At 38.0% G+C, this 20,004-nt stretch overlaps 1 protein-coding gene across 3 annotated transcripts in view; it reads left to right on the forward strand.

Moving 5' to 3' along the window:
• Window positions 1–20,004, forward strand: part of ANK1 (ankyrin 1) — a 1,899,552-nt gene that overhangs the window by 1,243,529 nt on the left and 636,019 nt on the right. For all 3 annotated transcript variants that reach the window (XM_044082993.1, XM_044082990.1, XM_044082992.1), the window contains one exon: window positions 18,740–18,836. In XM_044082993.1, coding sequence (XP_043938928.1) covers window positions 18,740–18,836 — 97 coding nt within the window. The remainder of the gene's footprint in view (window positions 1–18,739; window positions 18,837–20,004) is intronic.

A 20,004-nucleotide genomic window follows, 5' to 3' on the forward strand; every position in this document is an offset into this window, starting at 1 on the left:
TTTCTGTGATTAGCTGAATTAGTTGGTGGTGCCATGCTGCTCAGATCAGCATACATATTACCATGTATGGTGCAGCTGCTGTGAACAGTCAACAAAAAATGACATTTTGTTATAGATTTTCTAACAGAGATAAGCAAAATATCCCTGCCTCTTTGCACAGATAGAAGTGATATCACTACAACACATTTCTGCATACATTTTCCAACAGGCAAACACAAGTGATAATGTCATCATTCAAAGTAGTCGATGAAATCAACCTAGTGCCACACTGATGAGGTTGTTATAATCAGCATAGTGCCACACTGATGAGGTTGGTATAATCAGCACAGTGCCATATTGATGAGGTTGGTATAATCAGCATAGTGCCACACTGATGAGGTTGGTATAATCAGCATAGTGCTACACTGATGAGGTTGGTATAATCAGCATAGTGCTACAATGATGAGGTTGATATAATCAGCATAGTGCCACACTGATGAGGTTGTTATAATCAGAATAGTGCCACACTGATGAGGTTGGTATAATCAGCATAGTGCCTCACTGATGAGGTTGGCATAATCAGCATAGTGCCACACTGATGAGGTTGGTATAATCAGCATAGTGCCACACTGATGAGGTTGGTATAATCAGCATAGTGCCACACTGATGAGGTTGGTATAATCAGCATAGTGCCACACTGATGAGGTTGGTATAATCAGCATAGTGCCACACTGATGAGGTTGGTATAATCAGCATAGTGCTACAATGATGACTTTGGTATAATCAGCATAGTGCCTCACTGATGAGGTTGGTATAATCAGCATAGTGCCACACTGATGAGGTTGGTAAAATCAACATAGTGCCACACTGATGAGGTTGGTAGCATCAGCATAGTGCCACACTGATGAGGTTGGTATAATCAGCATAGTGCCACACTGATGAGGTTGGTATAATCAGCATAGTGCCACACTGATGAGGTTGGTATGTCATGCAATAGAGCTGAGCAATCATGGCCGCAGTCTGCAAATGTAATATATTTTTCATAGATTTTTCTGACAGAGATTAGTACACTAAAATTGCTGATAGCCTAGTACCAACCTATGAACCTATAAATATTGTGGGATGAAATATCCGGGGAATTGTTTGGCTAGGCTTGTATAGGCCCTAGGGCCGATAGCCTAGCACCAACCTATGAAAGGTTATTTGAAAGAGACTGTTTTTTGGCGTTATTAAGGGATTCTAAGGCAAAAAAACACAAGTCATCATATCAAAGGTACAATGGTTGAAAAGATATGAAAGAAGCTCAGAAAATGTATAATGAAACATGGTACATTTTCAGAAAGTTGTGTTGAAATTTTAAACAGAGTTGGTCCCTTTTGATGATGCAGAGTACAGTAAACGTATCCTTAATAGATCATTTTTTTATTTTATGACAGCTTTAAACACAGGCGAGTTTCTGTCCTTTAATTACCAGTCCCAAAGAGATTAGAGTCACTCACGAGCATGTTTAATTATTTTTGATGTAATGTATATAAACTTGTAGTCATAGAAATCACATAAGGATAAACTCAAAGGAATTAAAATGAAATCAGTATTTCTCACATCAGTCTGAGATGGTAGCTTATGGAATAAAATGTAACTGTATATTACAGAAATGGTATATTGACTTTGAAGTTAAGTATAAAGAAATATCCTGTGGATGTGGTTAATGACTTTAGCAGTGTATAAGAGCATCATAAATTCAAGTTTATTGGCTTTAAATACATTGCACTTGCCTTGGGAGTATAATAAGGTAAGGTCATTAAATATAAAGAAAGTATATATAAAATTAAACTATAATAATGTTTTCCCAAGATGTATTAAATAGATATTTCCTGCCAACACCGGATCTGTGAGTATAACAATAACCCAGTAATGAAGAGTTTCACGGAGTGTGTGTAGGAAGCAGCAAATAACTGTATGATGGTTTGGATTAGTTACGATGCAAATAAGTTATGAAGAAAGAAATTATAATTAGAAAGTATTTATGGTGGGGTTAAATGTAAGAAAGACCAGTAGTTAAAACAGCAGAAACCAGGAAACGAAGCTCCAAAGAAGGAACAAATAAAATCGTATATAACACACCAACATGGTACTCTTACAGGCAGAATGGTAACTCAAAATATCAAATAAAACCAGCTCAGATAAAACATAAAAAAATGATTTACTGAGGTGAGAGCTGTCACTGTAAAACACTGCTTCATCAGACAACCCAATTAAAGCATCATGCATTTTTATATTCAAATCAGCCAATGAAAATCACATGACAATTATTACAAAGCATAAACTCTTAAAGTGCTAAAACACAAAAAATCATACGAACAACATACTATTAAAAATCATAGTAAAAAAGTCAATGCTTCAATGACCTTTCTCTTAAAAATGGTTTCAATGAAACCATATCATTAATACCAGGGAAGCAGTCTGCTTTAAAGGAAAGAATCCAATTCTGCTCAGAGACTTCTGTCCTGATTTTAATGTTGCCTCCCCTCAAACTTTCACATACAATTTCTAACACAAAAAATTTAAAATAATGCTGTGTATTATTAGACTCTACATGTTTAAATAGTGCACTATTTTTTTTTATTTCTAATATCTCTTATATGTTCAAGCACAGGATCTCTCAAACAGCAGTTTGTCTTCCCAATGTAGCAGACATTACAGTATGAGCAAAAAGCATAGTAAACTAAATTCTTTGTAGTACAGTCAGCATAAAAAGGAAAATCTACTGTGCACTTCTGCACAGGATGTACAAACTGGCTACCTGTATAAATGTACTTGCATGCATGCACTACACTTCCTACAGGGGAACGTCCCATACCTATGGACGCCCAACAATGTAGCCCATAAGGCAAACAAAGACTTTACATAAGACCCTCATCATGAAGGACTCTATTGTATGACACACAGATGCCCCACTCACCATACTGGACAAGGAAATGATAACAGTTCATTGCCTATCTGGAGCCAGGATCTGCCAGGTTATGCAAGCACTCACGTCAATGCACCAGACATACAATTATAATTCTGTCAAAGTCCATGTGGGTGTAAATGACCTGAAACATACCTCACTGAACTATATGAAGAGAGACATTAAGAATCTTTCTGAGTATGCGTTTCAGGCAGGTATGAGTCTTGCACTGAGCAGAATTCTACCTTCACCAAGGATGCTGCCACAGTATGATAAAAAAAACGATTGACTTTGGCTTAGTTTCTTGTGTCTTTCCTGGGAGATTCAATATTTATCAGAATAGGAGGACATGGTTAATAGACCATGTTTCTTTGCCAAAGATAGTCTGCACCTGCCCCCCCCCCCTTGGGCTACCGATTATTGGTTAAAGCTTTCTCCACCCCCATTAGAGCCTCTTTTAAGCAATACCAAATTGACAAGACTACGAACCTGGCAAATAAATCCCAAAGGAACCTAAAAGTGTTACTGCTCAATGTTAGCAGCCTTAACAGGAAACTCCACACCCTACAAGCTCTCCTTACTTTGGAGAATATAGATATCTGTGCCATTGCCGAGACATGGTTAAAGCCACAGAAAGTACTCTGGCAGTGCAAGGCTTCAGTGCATCTTCCACACATTTACACCATTAGCCACACAGACTAGGACTAAAGATGGAGGTGTCTCAATCTACATTACCAGAAATATACCTCTAGGTTGGTTAAACAGGATGATATCCTGGAATTCATCCAATGTGCAAATCGCCATAGATAAAGTCCTTCACCATATCCTGGCAAGCTATAGGTCACCATGTATTCCACACGAATCCCATAACTCATACCTAGATCTGCTGGTGATGCACACCATCCAGCCAAATACCCTATTACCCTATTCATGATAAACTTCAATTACCCCCCCCCCCCCCCCCCCATAGATTGGGAAACATGCACTGCCTACAAGTTGCAGGGACAGCATTTCCTGGATTTTATTAATACAAATATCCTTGACCAGGTAGTGCACACTGCAACAGAGGTTCTAACATACTGGACCTTGTAGTCACCCATATGGGACAGTGTTGCACCTCTCACTGAGTTATGTTCTCATTGGTGAAGTTGGATCACAAAGATGTCTCCTCCGAAATAAAAATCATCATGGAAATCTCAGCAAAGCTGTAATAGTTATTAACTGTTCTAAAAAACAAACTACATCCTATTAAGTGATAGTTTGTCAAAATTCAATCCCTCTGCAAACATTGAATTTACAACAACCTATATGCAATTGTTCACAGAAACCTGTATAACTATATAAATGGCTGCATACAGGCTGATGTACTTACCAGAAGTAAACCCAAAACAAATCCCAAAAACAAACCTCACAGGTGGAATCCTAACATTAACATGGTACATAACAAGAAAAAAGTCATGGCCAAAATCAGAAAGAGCAACTCTCATGATGGCAAGACCTCATTAATTAAACTAAACCGGAAACAATGATGACTAATTAAATGCAACAAGGACAATTATGAGGACAAGATGGCCTCTCAGGCTAAAGCCAAATACCAGGCCTTCTACAACTATGTCCAAAACATCAGAAAAAATGGTGAAAAAAGAAAACAACTCACGAATCCAAAAGCAAACCAAAATTCCACCTCTCTTCACAGTACCCAACTGCAGAAAAGGAGTAATACATGTACAAATATGCCAAAAACACCACAAACACCATAGGCAAAATAAAGCCATGAGATTGCCAAAAACACCACGGACAATATAAACCCAGAAGAATGCCAAAAATACCACAATGTCTGAAACCTTACAGGTAACTGTGATAGGACGTATTACCAGCTATGCCAGGAGAAGTAGGACAGTGGATGTGTAATATATGCCAGTGCAGTTTGCTGGAATTTTGTAAAGAATTATATGTTATTTGTATATCAAATTGATTTGTACAGGTGCTTGTGTTGAAAAATGTATTTGTAAAGCTGCTTGTGTTAAAATATACTAACAGTGTGTCCTGCTGGACAGCAAAGAAATACATCTATATCAGACTGTATTGTAACTGATTAAATGCATATTTTTAACAAGGGATACTGGAAGAGAATTGGTTAAGCTCACCTCTAGCTAACTTTGAAAAATAGTGTGAAATTAAATTACTTAATTTAGGCCATAAAGATTGTATCTTACAGTTCTGATTGCATCCAGAGAAAAAATGTCTGGGAAATCCAGTACTAGGAAGCCTTCTGTATTGTCTTTTGCAGTGAACTAATTGCTACTTTGGAAGGGTGGACATTTCAGATTGTTTTATGACTTCCAGAAGCTGCAACAGAACTGAGCAAAGCTATATGTGTGTGGATTATTGACACATATGTGTGAGATTCTGAGTCAGTTGCTAGGAAAGGGGGAAGCATGGGAACCAGAACTTAAATGACCAGATGTATGTGATACTATTCTGTAATCCAACACTAACATGATGATTTTAATACTAGATGAGACTGAAGTCTCAAGCACTTTGTTTTTGGAACCTGACAAAGAAGGAACCCTCGCCAACTTCATCTTGCCTTGCACTAGTAAGTGACCAGGAAATAGTAATTCTTTAAATCAGTCAGGAAAATATAGTGATATTAGTTAAGTACTGTTTTTATGTGTCTGTGTGTTTCTATTAATCTGTGTTATTTTAATATTTCATGTGATTGAAACTCTGGTCTTAATTGTAAATATATATTTAGTTTGTTCACATTCTTTTATTATTTATTATTAAATATATTTAAACGTTTTATTGTGGCTGGTCTTTTAGAGAATATTTTAACCTTTGAGAGTATAGATCATTGTGTGTATTGTACCTAGTCAGCCACTGTAGCTAGATAGCACATGCATATAAGTTACTGAGTACATGCAAGATCAGTGCCATTGTGTCTAGTCAGTCAGCGTGAGTGCAGGCTTGAATGGTTATGCACAAGTGAGTGTGTCTGAAGTAATGAGTCAGTCAGTTAGCTTATGAAGTTTGAAGTATATGTTCCAGTTACAGCTCCTGATGTGTTTATGTACAGTAAACAACTTGAACCCATCTTGTGCCTCAGTGTCTCATTTGAATACAAGAGACATGTGAAATGGTGTCAGAATGGGATCCTAAGTTGAAGCAGCTCACAAACGATGAGGCACGCAGTTAGAAGTAGAGAAATATAAAGGAACCAACTCATAAACAGGCCAGAGGTTATTCAAAGGTACTTAAACTAGTTTAAATGATTTTTCAATTGCTGAATAAGTGGCAAAACATTCAAAACATTTAAAATCTGAATGTTTATAGTTAAAAAAAAAAAACATTTAAAATAATTACAGAGATATTCGAAATGTCTGAAATTGTGACATACTGATAAAAGTATTCAAAATAATTACAGAAGTGTTTGAAATAATTTGCAAAGTGTTTAAAATATATGAAAAGGCTAAAATGAAAGAATTTTTATGGAATGTACTATTTTTTTGCATTAACTAAAATGTTTTGAAGTATCTGAAGTTTCTGGAATATTCACAATGTTTGCAATGTTAAATTACAACCTTTTCAGAGAGATTGTTGTGCAATTGGGCATAATTACAAGTACCTGGTGTATGCTTATATTTAAATTATTTTTTTTGTTATGGCAGAAGAATTTTGCAGACCTGAACTGCTGGTGTTTGCTAATATTGTTGAGAATTGTCAAGTTTTTGAGCAAGAATATATTTTCGTACAGGATGCATTTTCTGATATAGAAGCACATACAAAAGCATTCATACTTCTTAATTTAGATGGCTCAGAAGCCATTGAGTGAGAATGTTCATTTGTGTATGCACCTTCTGTGTATACATGGGAGGGGAAGAACCAATGTATTGTGATATAGGCTGAAACACAGGAAGACCCTGAATGCTTAAAATTTAAATTTAGAGAAATGTGTAACCCTCAAACTAATATTACAATGGCAAGGCACATGTTTTACACAAGGAATCCAAACCCTGATGAAACTATAGCAGCATATATCACTGACTTAAGAAATAAAGCAAAAAAGTGCAAATTTGGTGATTTACGAGATGTATTGATAAAAGATAGGCTTATCTGTGGTGTTATCAATGATGCAATTTGAAAGATTTTGCTTCGAGATGGTGATTTAACACTGAGAAAAGCTATTGAGATTTGTCAAATATATGCACTTACAAAAAAGTATGCAGATATGCTTATGAATGAGAAAATCATGCATGCATTGTCTCATGCAGTATCTGCCAGTGCGAATATTGTGTACAGCATAAAACTAAGATGAAACAGAAATATAAACCAAAGGGTATGGCAGAAAACAAGCTTATTGTTAACTGTCACAATTGTGGAGGCAGTCATGAACCTAAATGAGAGAAGTGTTTAGTGTGGAATGATTTCAAGAGACTTTGCAAGTCTAAAGTGGCACATACTTTTATTAAAAGAGAGTATCCGAAGAAGCAAGTAAATCAGATAGAGAGTTGTGAGCAAACTTTCTATGTTGATGGTTTCTTTGTGATCGATGAAACAGTTAACACAGTACATTAGCAGTTGGCAGCAAAACGTTAAATATTTTGTACTGTATGAATTAATGGGAAACCTGTAAAGCTTAAAGTAGACAGTGGATCCAAGTACAATGTTATATCAACACAGATGTTTGCTAAAGTAAAAGCTGGTGTTAAACTTGATTCAGAAAAGTGTGCAAAATTAATTGCTTATGGTGGTGAAGAGATTCAGACTGATGGCACAGTCCTAACATGCCATTCTGCTGGGAACATCTATGACTTGCAGTTTTACGTAGTCAAAAGACACATCCAGTCACTTTTAGGCCTCAAAGATAGTTTGAGAATGGGACTGATTTCATTTAATAAAGAGGTCCACCATATAAGTCTGAACTGCAACAATAGTTTTACACAGAATATTTTTAGAGAATATGCTGATATTTTCAAAGATGAGCTTGGCAAACGTCCAGCCACATTTTCTATGAAGTTAAACCATGAAGTACGCCTAGCTGTCAGACCAGCCAGGAAGGTTCTGGTAGCAATGCAGAGCAAAATAAAAGTACAACTAGACAAATGGTGAATTTGGGTGTCCTCACTCCAGTGACAGAACCGACTGAATGGGTATCTTCCATGGTCGTAGCTCATAAGAAAAGCTCCAATGATATTCGAATATGTATTGATCCGAGAGATTGTGTGTATTGTACCTAGTCAGCCACTGTAGCAAGATAGCATGTGCATATAAGTTACTGAGCACGTGCGAGATCAGTGCCATTTTGTATAGTCAGTCAGAGTGCGTGCAGGCTTGAATGGAGATGCAAATGTGAGTGTGTCTGAAATAATGAGTAAGTCAGTTAGCTTATGAAGTTTGAAGTATAAGTTTCAGTTACAGTTCCTGATGTGTTTATGTACAGTAAACGACTTGAACACATCTCATGCCTCAGTGTCTCATTTGAATACAAGAGACATGTGCCAGACTTGTATCTGTTTGGTGACTCTGTGCTCACTCCTGAAAGCCTTACTGCATTGGTCAAAACACAGCCATTTGTAGTAATATTAATTTCATTCAGTATAATTGGGTACACTTGTAAGAGCCTGTAGTAGCTGGCTTTGGAGTGTCTGGTTGCAGTAGTAACTACCTTATAGCCTGGGCAAAAGGCAGCAAAAGGCAGCATAGCTGGTAAATCTGTGCCAGACTTTCTCAGACACAAAGCACTGGTTTCACAGAGAGGGTGCTGGAGACTTGGCTTGGACACTCGGCTGAGGTCTCAACTCTATATCTGTGCCAGTGGGGAGTCTTATTGGGGACCTGGATGGAGACAGTGAGAGAAAAAAACGACCCTGGACTGAGAGTGTTCCCTGTGTGCTGTTAAGGGAAATTGTGCTTCATGCAGACAGCTGCATCTGGAAATACTGTGTGCATGTATTTTTGTTCCAAGTGAACATCCCTCTACAGTGTCAGTTGTGAGGATTCAGACTCCTTGATTACTGGTCCAGAGAGAGGACATCACAGTTATGCACATTTGTGTACCAAACTGGTGGTAAATGGTACCACTTTCACCAAGCAGGGGTGACATAGTGAATTTGCTAGCTGACAAATTCAGCTCTAACTTCAACCTTCCATTCTTGCCCTGTCATCCCTTCATTAAATCCCTACTAGCATAGCCCCCCAACTATTAGCAGGGATCAGGTCTTTGTAGCACAGCCTTAGTGGGTCTGGACATTATCCCAGGTTGCCTCCTAAATAGCTTAAAACATCACTTTTCAAGTACAGCCTCAGAACAGGCTGCTTACCGTGTAAATGGAGGACTGTAAAGATTATCACTTTTCACAAGGGTGGACCATCAACCAACCCTGGGAACTGCAAACAATTAGTCTGATGAGCCTAATATACAAAGGCTTGGAATGAATTATCATGGAAATGATGAACAAAGACATTGGTAACCTACAGGCATTGGGCCCATCCCTGTTTGGTTTTGTCAAAGGAAGGTCATGCCTATTTAACATGGTAAACTTTTTTGAAAAGGTCACCAACACAATGGGTGAGGGGAAAATGATGCACACCACCTATCTAGGTCCAGCTAAGGCATTCAATATAACTCCCTACTCGGATATTGTTGACAAAGTCACTGAACTAGGCATAAATCCCTGCATAACTCACTGGATTGCCAGCTGGCTCACAGAAAGGACCCAAGAAATAAGGATTGAAGAGACAATCTCCAGTAAGAGACTGGTCACCTGCAGAGTACCTCAGGGCTCAGTGCTGGGCCCACTCCTGCTTGACATCTACTTCTTGAAGGTCAGCGCTAATGTTAATGGCTTCTGGTCCACCAAGTTTGCAGATGACTGCAAATTCAGAGCTGACATAGATCGCCCCATCACACAAATATCCTGCAAGAGGGTCTACCACAGACAAACGATTGTTGCCCAAGCCACAGATTAAAATGTTAATGCCAAAAAGGGCATTATAGAGCCTTTAGGACACCGTAAAAGTTGACAGTAGTTAGTGATATAGGAACATATTTGACAGTTATCTGGACTTTGATCAACACCTAACCAAGGTAGTAAGAACATCATTCCATAAAAGTCAGGGCATGGCATCCCTATCCAAGGAAGGTATAGTGCCAATTTACTCAGCCCTTATCACACACATCATTGAGTATAATGTCCCCTTTGACATGCACCTGACCAAGCATATGCAACAGTTGGAATGCCCACAGAGCTTCCTCACCAAGAGAATCCAGGATATTAACACATTGTCCTGTACAGATCACCTTAAAGCATTATCTCTGGTCTCAGTCTCCTACAGGTTACTGAGATGCAGTTTATGCCTGGCATATAAGTCATCCTCATATCCAGCCCTGATGGACCTTTTGCACATCTGCAAAATGAATAGCACCAGAAACACTAAATCTAAGGATTTAAAAATAATTGCTTGCGGCATAAATACAACATGCTGGCAAGGCAGATATGTGTCTCAAAGGATCCCCACACACTAGAATTGACTCCCTGTCCATGTGAGGCATAGTCCGTTCCTAACCCTATTCAAATGTCTCTGATAGACTGAGGCTGGCAGTAAATATTCTCTAATTAACATACCCCCCCCCCCACTAAACCTTTGGAAACCTCCTAACATACCCCTCCAAATAGATGCCCATGTTGCATGGGGTTGCGTTCCAGGGCTAGGCTTATAAAGGCCCTAGTGGTCATTATATACCAATGACCTTGTTACTTCCAAACCATTCCCCAAAGCTTACCATTATAATACAGTTCACAACTTAGCAAAATTCATCAGAAATATATTCATACATGTATTGAAGCTTTGTAATTAGCATCCATTAACCCCACTTGAGGAAGCAGTCACATTTTAATGAGACCTTTCTAAGCATCCTTAACCAAGTTGCCCTAATTAGACACAAAAGAGTCAAATACAACCCCACACCATGGCTAACAAAAACACAATTCAGCTATTGTGAACCAGGGATAAAGTCTGTTCCACATGACTTCAAAGCAAAACTCAGTCTAACCTACAAACCTTTGGTGAACTCCACAACCATAGCAAAAGAGAGTAAGAAATTATTAAAAAATGTACCTGACCTCACTCCAAGACACACAGTATTCAAACCTCAAATGTTTTTGGTGCTGCATTCAGCATTCATTAAGATAGTTAATTTCCTTTCACCAGCAGCAACACTGACTCACTTCCTAAACAATTCAACTTACACGTCATACAGTCAGTCTCACTCATTAACCACTAGCTGTTTTAAGCTTCTCTTAAAACTTAAACCCACATCACTTATAGTTGGCAATCTACCAACCAAGTACATCAGCAAGCCTGCTGACTCTCTGGGCTACCCCATCTCCATCGTAATTAACAAATCTGTGCAAGAAATCTATGGCCCCAATATCTAGTGGAAAATCTCTAATCATTCTCCTGTACAAGAGAGGAAATTCTGCTGAGTACTGTACCTACTGTGTCATAGCCATTCTCTCATCACTAAAATGCTCAAAAAATGCACCCAATCCTAACTCCTTGAGCACTTAACAGATAATATTTATTTATGGCATTTGTTTACCGGGTAATATCCACTGTACAAGTAGTCCTTTTTCAGTGGAGACCTGGGGAGAAAAACTCCAATGAACATAGAAATACAATAGCATAAAAGGAGTCCGGTATACAATGAGATACAGGTATTGCAAAATAAGGAAGTAAAAACATAGTACATAGCCTAAAAGGCATATTGAATAGCATACAATAAAATTACAAGTCAGTGCAGGTACAGATATGATGTAAACATTTAACATAGTACAATTATTTATTTATTTTTTTTAAAAGAGGGACCTTCATCACAAGATTTAGAAAGCTGTGGCCAGAGTAGTAGAGAAATGGGGATGGGGGGAAGGGTAGTCTGGAGCCGAGCATGGGCATAGCCACTGTGATATGAAATATTGTTTTAGTTCCTGCTTAAAGTATCTTGTATGATCAATAGATAGTATTTCTTGAGGGAGTGAGTTCCATACCTTAGCAATCTTGTGGCAGTATAAGAATTCACCATAAGAGTTAAGAGATTTATTTACTTTAAGTAGGAATTTGTCTGCTGATCTAAGAGAGTTAAGGTTTCTGTAGGTTTGGACAAGGTTAGTTAGAGCTGGGCAGTGGTCAGATTTATACCCTACAATCCTCCAAAAGTCTCTTAAAAAAAACCTCAAACAGTATCTCAGCGTGAATTGGCTATGCCCATGTACCAACCATGATTAAGTTATAAACTAAAAGCATATTCTGCAATTATCATAACTTGTAACTACATCACCAAGCTCTGCTTCCAGTCTGATGTCTCTTACTTTTAACTGTCTGTCCATGAGAATTGTGAGTCCCTACTAGGGAACACTACTAACCCATTGTATATAATCACTTTGTTTTTATAATTGCTCGCTAACTTCTGTGTAATCTATGTAAGTTTGTCTATGTGGAGCTTTTCTCCCCGGGCCTCCGCTGAAAATGGACATGTATCCAGTCAGACTATCCCGGTAAACAAATGTAAAATAAATAAAAAATAAAATACATCACTGTGTGGGCAATTAATAATTGGTTTAGCGCGAGTATGTTTGGGAGTTATAACCATTCTAGTTGATTGAGAGCAGTACAGTGGTGTGTTTTTTGGGGTAGGTTAGTCGCAAATTTGGCTATCTTGTTATAGCAGGATTTGAGTTTGTTTAATTCAGTTTTATGGAGGTTTGTGAATATTTGAGAACAATAGAGAAGTGAGGATAATAAGTGGGTTCTTGCTGTAGCCAGTCTAGCGTGGTCTGAAAGATAGGGTTTCACTCTGTAGAGTGTGCAGAGTTTAATATGGATTTTTTTAATAGTCTGATCTATATGTTTGTCATATCTCAATACATTGTCTATGGTAACCACAATAAGTTTAGTGTGCTCAACTGGTTCTATTTTAATGCCACTGGAAGGGAAAACAGGGAAAGACAATTGGCTAGAGAGGAAGGATCTGAAAAGATCGTAAGCTTAGTTTTATTAGGATTAGAATAATCTCGTTTTATCAGCTCAGCATGGTTTCAAGTCACAGCATAATACCACTACACCTCTTTTGTTTCATCAGTCAAGTCAATCTCAAAAGGGTCACAAGTAATGTTGTCTTCTTAGTCTCCATAGATATATCCAAGATGTTCAGCACCATATTGCATCAGATTCTTCTCCATAGATTATCCTCAGTGGGCTTAGAAATCCCCTCCATCTCTGTTTCAAATGTATACCTCTAACAGACTACAGGCAGTTAAGTGGTAGAAAGAACAATCATCCTTGTCCATCTCAGTAAGAGCTGTGCAAAGCTCAAATCTTGCAACAATACTTTTAAGCATTTTTATTAATGACTTACACACAGTTAACAATGATGCATCTATAATACCTTCTGGCCAAATTTCACCATTTTGTCCACCAGTACCTACAATGGCATGAACTTCAACACTGTCTTTCTCTAACCCAGTTGATCATCTTCTATGCAATTATTGACAAACCTCAAAAATGCCCTGCAGCAGTAAATTTAGTTGAACCCTGCTCCCCTAACAGACCTGTTCTCAATGGTTGAACAACTGCTAACTGTAACAAATACGGACAATCAAGATGTATGTTCCTTTACTCCCACAATGTTTCTAAAATATGGAATTCATTCTCAACCACAATTAGACAATAAACCCCCAAAAATATTCAAACTCTCTACTAGAACATTTAATAAAAACTTATCTGTCCTCTTGCATTAATGTAGATTAGTAGCTGTCCTACACCATACCTTACTTTATATGTCTCCCTTCCTCATCAGGTTATACAGCCCAGAACTCTCAACATCCCATTTAAATATTTTTCTATCCCTTGCATCTGGCACCCCCACTCAGCTGTTACTTCTCTACACCAGATGTCTAGTAATCTTATCGTTCCGCCATTTCACAACATCAAATCCCCCACCGACTAGATCTCACCCTACTCATTTTTCTGCAGCACTCACTGTTCCTCCTGTACTTTCTAATTTTCCTTCACAAGTAGCTCAACATCACTCTCTTCTTGATTGTCAGAGCAATTGCCACCCTCTCACGCCACACACTATTGTGATGCTATTTCTGAAACAACTGCATTCTCAGTACTCACATTATATCTGTCTCTCCTCGTATTATAGATCAACAATTTGTTCCAACTTTACTAGCCATATATATACCGTTTCTATATCACTCCGTTTATATATTTATATATATATACCTTATTCCTTCACATTCTCTTTTCTCTCTCTAGGACTTGCTCTTTTCTTTCTCTAGAACGTGCTCTTTTCTCTCTCTCTAGAACTTGCTCTTTTCTTTCTCTAGAACTTGCTCTTTTCTCTCTCTAGAACTTGTTCCAACTTTCCTAGTCATATGTCTTGCATTGTATCTCCCCTTGTTGACACCCTCTATACACTGCTTAATCATCGCTCTGTTCTGACCAGATGCATAGTTGGCTCACCCAGCCCCATATGCCAGTGCCTGAACTAGCTCCCCACCCCCTTCCTCATAGTGAGGACCAAAAAAATAAATTCTGATAGACTGCTCATGGCAGATATCCCCTACCAGACATGCCTCCCACATTCCAGTTCTTCATTGAAAGATGAAAAAAAAAAAGAAAAAAGTAAATTCTCTTGGCAGTCTGATGCACACATCCCCTCCCTTCCAGCAACAGCATAAAAAAGTTGTGAAATGATGATACAGAAAAAATGCCCGATGGCACTCAGATTACATCCCCTAACAGGTTGCCCCCCTTTGCCCCTTAACAAACTTTCCATATTCCAATGACACTATTCGTCCTTACTAAATTAAGTTACTCACTTCAGCTCTTGATTCAGCTGTAGCAGTCTCCTAGTTTCTCTTATGGTCTCTTATTCTTGCAAACATATGATGCTAGAACATAATATTTTAGTGTTGTAACAAAAAATTATGTCATATTTTTGTACAACACATAATGAAATTGACTTTTTCATAATGTATAGTGAAATAATACATTTCTGAACAAAAACAAAATTAACTTTTTATTGTGTAAATGTACTATGCAACTGGAACCGAACTATTAACTTCTACCTTCTTTCCCCGGGCCTTCACTGAAAAGGGGCCATTTCCAACCAGTCATATCAATAAATGCCTCTGAATTAAACACTGGAGACTTGCAGGTAACCATACTAGTGTTCCCTCCACCAAGGCACATAACACAGTTGCACAGGAACCTACACACACACACACACTTACATGCACATAAACACTGACATCCAGCAGCTACAATCATGCCGTCATGCTCCTACACACACATGCAAACTTTGCAGCACTTAGCTCCTTTGGCACTAAAAGCCCCTCTTCCGCCATTTGAATTAATGTGTGTATGCTGTCAAGCAATCATGTACACTTTTTTTTTTCACTTTGCTCCTCAAATAGAGCAGCAGAGTTATTCTTTGAATCAGATCTACTATGCTCTTTTGATCTCGTCAAAAATTCTGGAAAAGCAGACATGGCTAGCATTAGCTGTGCTTCTGGACGGCTGCATTTGCATGCAGCCTTGACTAGAGAAATTGGTATAGTGCTGTGGTCCAGAACCTCCATACCATTGTGTAGAATCAGTCTGGCATAATGCACAGAGCAATCCTGCTGCAGATGGGATAAATTGGTGCAGAGATGAGCTGACTCATCCTGCACCCAGTGTGTAACCCCCCCCCCAACAAGCTCTTCAGGTGAAAAGCAAAAAAATAAGATCTGCTTACTGAAGAAAGCAGATTGCATTCCTGCAGTACAACAGCCTACCCCCCCTGCAAGCTCTTCAAGTAAAAAGAGAAAAAAAACATTGGCATTTAAACTGGTACTTTTGTATCAATCGGCTTCCAACAGATACACCTCCTCCCCAAAAAAAAGCAATGAAGTTAACTCCCTATCTGTATTAGCATTTCACTACAGAAAAAATAATATATGCAAGACGTAGGATTCAGAGCTATTGATAATGCCCCCTAGCATTTTGTACCTTGAGTAAATATTTGTGTGTGTATACAGATATATATTTGTGTATGTATAGCTGTGTGTATGTATTATCTATAGCTATATATCTGTATCAAATTTTATATGTATGTGTGTGTGTGTGTGTGTGTGTGTGTGTATATATATATATATATATATATATATATATATATATATATATATATATATATATATATATATATATATATATATATATATATATATATATGTGTGTGTGTGTGTGTGTGTGTGTGTAGGTTTAGTATGACATTTCCGAAGTGCGGGGTATTGAGTGACACATCGCCGAATCACTGTTTTCAAAACAGCAGTGAATTTAACCAAAAGTGATCGCTTTTGAATAATTGAGTGACATGTTACACTCAATCATTCCTGATTCGATGTGCTGGGAGATTGTGGTTCAGTGGAGAACAGGGAATTAGCCCATTTCCTCACTGTAGTGTGATCTCATTGTTGGTAGAATAGTAGCATTAATGTACCATTGACTGTAGAGTGTAGCGGTATGTTAATGTGCGTAGCATAGGTGACTGAAGTCACCTCCTGCTATATTGAATACATCGCACCATGGTTGTCAATGTGTTCATTTTCACCTTGGTTTCCTTTTCCACATTTCAGATTGAACATTTCTGGTCGACATTGTAAACGGTCGATATATGGGTCTAGGACTATTCACTGAAAGCACATTTCACTGAAAGTCAAATGACTGCTCACAAATCACTGAAAGCTCGATTCACTGAAAACACAATTCACTGAAACACATTTCACTGAAAGTTATATATGGCCTTTTCCCCACTGTAGTGCGACCCTTGGGTTAATAGATATAGTAAGGGGGCACTGCCCCCCACATTGGAGATTGTGGGGGCGTAGCCCCCCACATAGTTTGGATATATATTATGTTCAGAAAAGAGTCATTTATTGGAATTGCAAGTATCCATGTATAAAGTTCAAAATATTTAAAATAGGTGGGGGACTATGACCCCACACCTCCCGATGTGGGGGGCGGTGCCCCCCCTTACTATATATACTAACTCCAGGGTCACACTACAGTGGGAAAAGGCCATATATAACTTTCAGTGAAATGTGTTTCAGTGAAATGTGTTTCAGTGAATTGTGTTTTCAGTGAATTGAGCTTTTAGCTGTGTGCAGTCAAATGTGTTTCAGTGAAATGTGCTTTCAGTAAATAGTCCTAGACCCATATATTTATATATATATATATATATATATATATATATATATATATATATATATATATATTTATATATAGGTTGCATCCTATTAGTCAAGTTTGCATTTGGTCAGCAGCTGTTTAATTGACTGTTTATGATCGACTAAACAGTTGGGTGACAGAAGTAAGACTGAATGATTCTTGGGGTTGGGGAATATGCCCATATTATGTGTCTGTGCGATCTTGGAGTTAGTATATGTAACTGGCAGTGGATATTGTGAGTGCAGGTGGACACCCCCCCCCATGAAAAACACAATGTTTTATTTGTGGGAATTTTTTTTTTGGCCCATGCGTTGCTGATTGTTGATGTATGCAGTTTCGACATAAAGATGCCGATATTTAGCGTGCCAATGGTAGAGGTATTTGATGTATACAAATATGTGTGTGTGTGTGTGTGTGTGTGTGGGAAGCATGGAATACAATGTTATAAATGGTCAGTACTGCATTTTTTTATATTTTTTCACCTCATGGCAGCTGCCCATCAAGCTACCTCTGTTAGCCCAATCATCTCCATCCACAAGTCCTCTTCTAGCAAATTCCTGATGTCCTTATGCTAGAGGGGTCACTGAGATGTGAAAACTCCAGCACTGAAGAGGCTTGCTGCTACCTGTGCAGGCTCTTTAGGTTTGGTGCTTGCTTGGAATGCAGGTGAGATTGCTCAGTGGTGAAGCGATCACGCTTTTCCTTGACCTAATTCCCTACCACCTTTTTTGATATCATCATGTAGATTTGGAGACAAAGGGAGGTGAACTGTATATGCATCCCCTGTCGCCAGCAGTAGTCAGTCCTTCCTTCTTATTCCCTTCATCCTCTCATCTTGACATCTTTTCCTTTGAACCCTGTCTTCTGTCAGGGCTTACTGGGAAATGTCCAGCACTGCCCCTCCTCTTAGATGGACATGCCCATCTAGTCTCTCATTTACTCTGTCAGAAGCCTGAACTATTAATCAAACTCAGGTCACTTGGTCAGGAATTTATGCTACTGGAGCAGCTAGTATTGCGTTTTACATATTAATACAATCCCCAGGTTTATGTTTACTGTTATATACTGTCATGTGCAAACTTTAATGTACTTTAAAATACATTCAATGCTTGCTAAGCCAGAATTCAAACTTCATTTTAATTCTGTAAATTTTTAAAGAATTTCAAAATATTTCATAATTTACTTAAAATGCAGAACAAAAATTCTTTACATATCTGTGCAGTAGGCATGCAGGAGAATTTTCATATAAAAAAGCACTTAATTGTTTTATCTTATGACTTAGCTTAAACTAATAAAAAGTAAAAGAAGTGGGTAAAAGGATGAAAGTGACTTTGGGCTTAGTTAACACAGATATACATTTTAAGTTTCGTGCTGTAGTTCTTCAAATCAAACTTATCCAAGAAATCATGAATAAAACAATTCATCTCTGTGTGCCAAGTAATGTGTTAACTGTGTTCTAAGAAATTATCTTTATAATTTCCACCCATTTCTTAAAGTAACTTTCCTCTGTGGGCTTCTTCTTCTTCTCAGGTGGGACAGCACCAGCACAGTGGGAAGACATCACAGGCACTACAAAGCTGATTTACGCAGAAGGATGTGCAACATTCACTACCAACGTCTCAGCAAGGTGAGGTTGCTACAAGGCAATTAAAAATTATTGGGAAGGAAAGGCTGGGCACCTACAAAATGGCTACATGCATGGAGCTGACATAATGGTTAAACTCCTTACCTTAAAGATGCAAGGCTCAGGGTTTGATTCTGACCTCTGGTTGTTGATTAGGCTTTTGATATTCTGCAGACTTACAGCCTCGTATCTACCTATGAAACTAATAAAAGTATTTCACTGTCCAAATTGCACTGTTGCACACAAAATGAAAGGATGGCCATAGCAAGACCATTTATTTAAATGCAGTGTAAATGAAACCACTGCTATCTGAATGGACAGATTTGTAACATTAAAGAAGTTTTAATCTGCTTTTTACTGTTAATGTTGTTATTGTAATTCTTTGTGCATGAGAAAGGGCCCAAGTCTGTAATGGACATATTATCTGGGCTCTTAAAGCTTCTGAAAAAATCATTTTCCATACCATACGTCAAAAATAAGTAGTGTGTCACACAAGAGCTACAGTTAAACTTAAAATGCAAACTTATTTAGGGGGTACTCAGAGTTATGGTGGTGCTGATTTAATATTCACAACTTCAAGACTTAATCCTGATCTTGTTTCATTTTAAACATAGAAATGCCCCATTTTTTGCTTTAATTACAGAAAGATATTTCTAAATTGATATATTGCAGTAACCTTACTTGTTCAGTCTATGGCATCAGCAGGTAAGTTGTTCATTCAGTTGGCAGGTGTAAGATTGATCTCCATGGTAAAATAGTAGCAGTGGGGATTTCATGCATCCAAAAAGTAAAGAAAGAAATTGTAGTGGCAAAACAATGAGCTGGTGTCATTGGGCACATCTAAAGTAAGCTTATACAAAGTAGGAGAGCTACCAGCAGCAATGTGGCACTTTTGTAAAAACACGCTTGGAGCAAACTATTTATACTTTTCCATTTTCTTTCTGAGACCATATAAGAAAACATATTACATATGCATGTTTTGTTCAGAAGATTATACAAACATTTGAATAATCTGTGTATTTGGTATGGAGTAGTACATACTTGTCAAAACCATGCCATTAGTACATGACCCCTTTGCGGGCAATGACCCCATCTCTACTTGTACTGACAATGCTCTAAAAACAGATATTTTTCTGCAGATCCCATTTTACACACATTGTCTGATCATAGC

Source organism: Protopterus annectens, chromosome 9.part0 (genome assembly GCF_019279795.1).
Source record: "Protopterus annectens isolate FY-2018-M chromosome 9.part0, PAN1.0, whole genome shotgun sequence".
In the NCBI taxonomy this organism is placed as follows: domain Eukaryota; kingdom Metazoa; phylum Chordata; order Ceratodontiformes; family Protopteridae; genus Protopterus; species Protopterus annectens.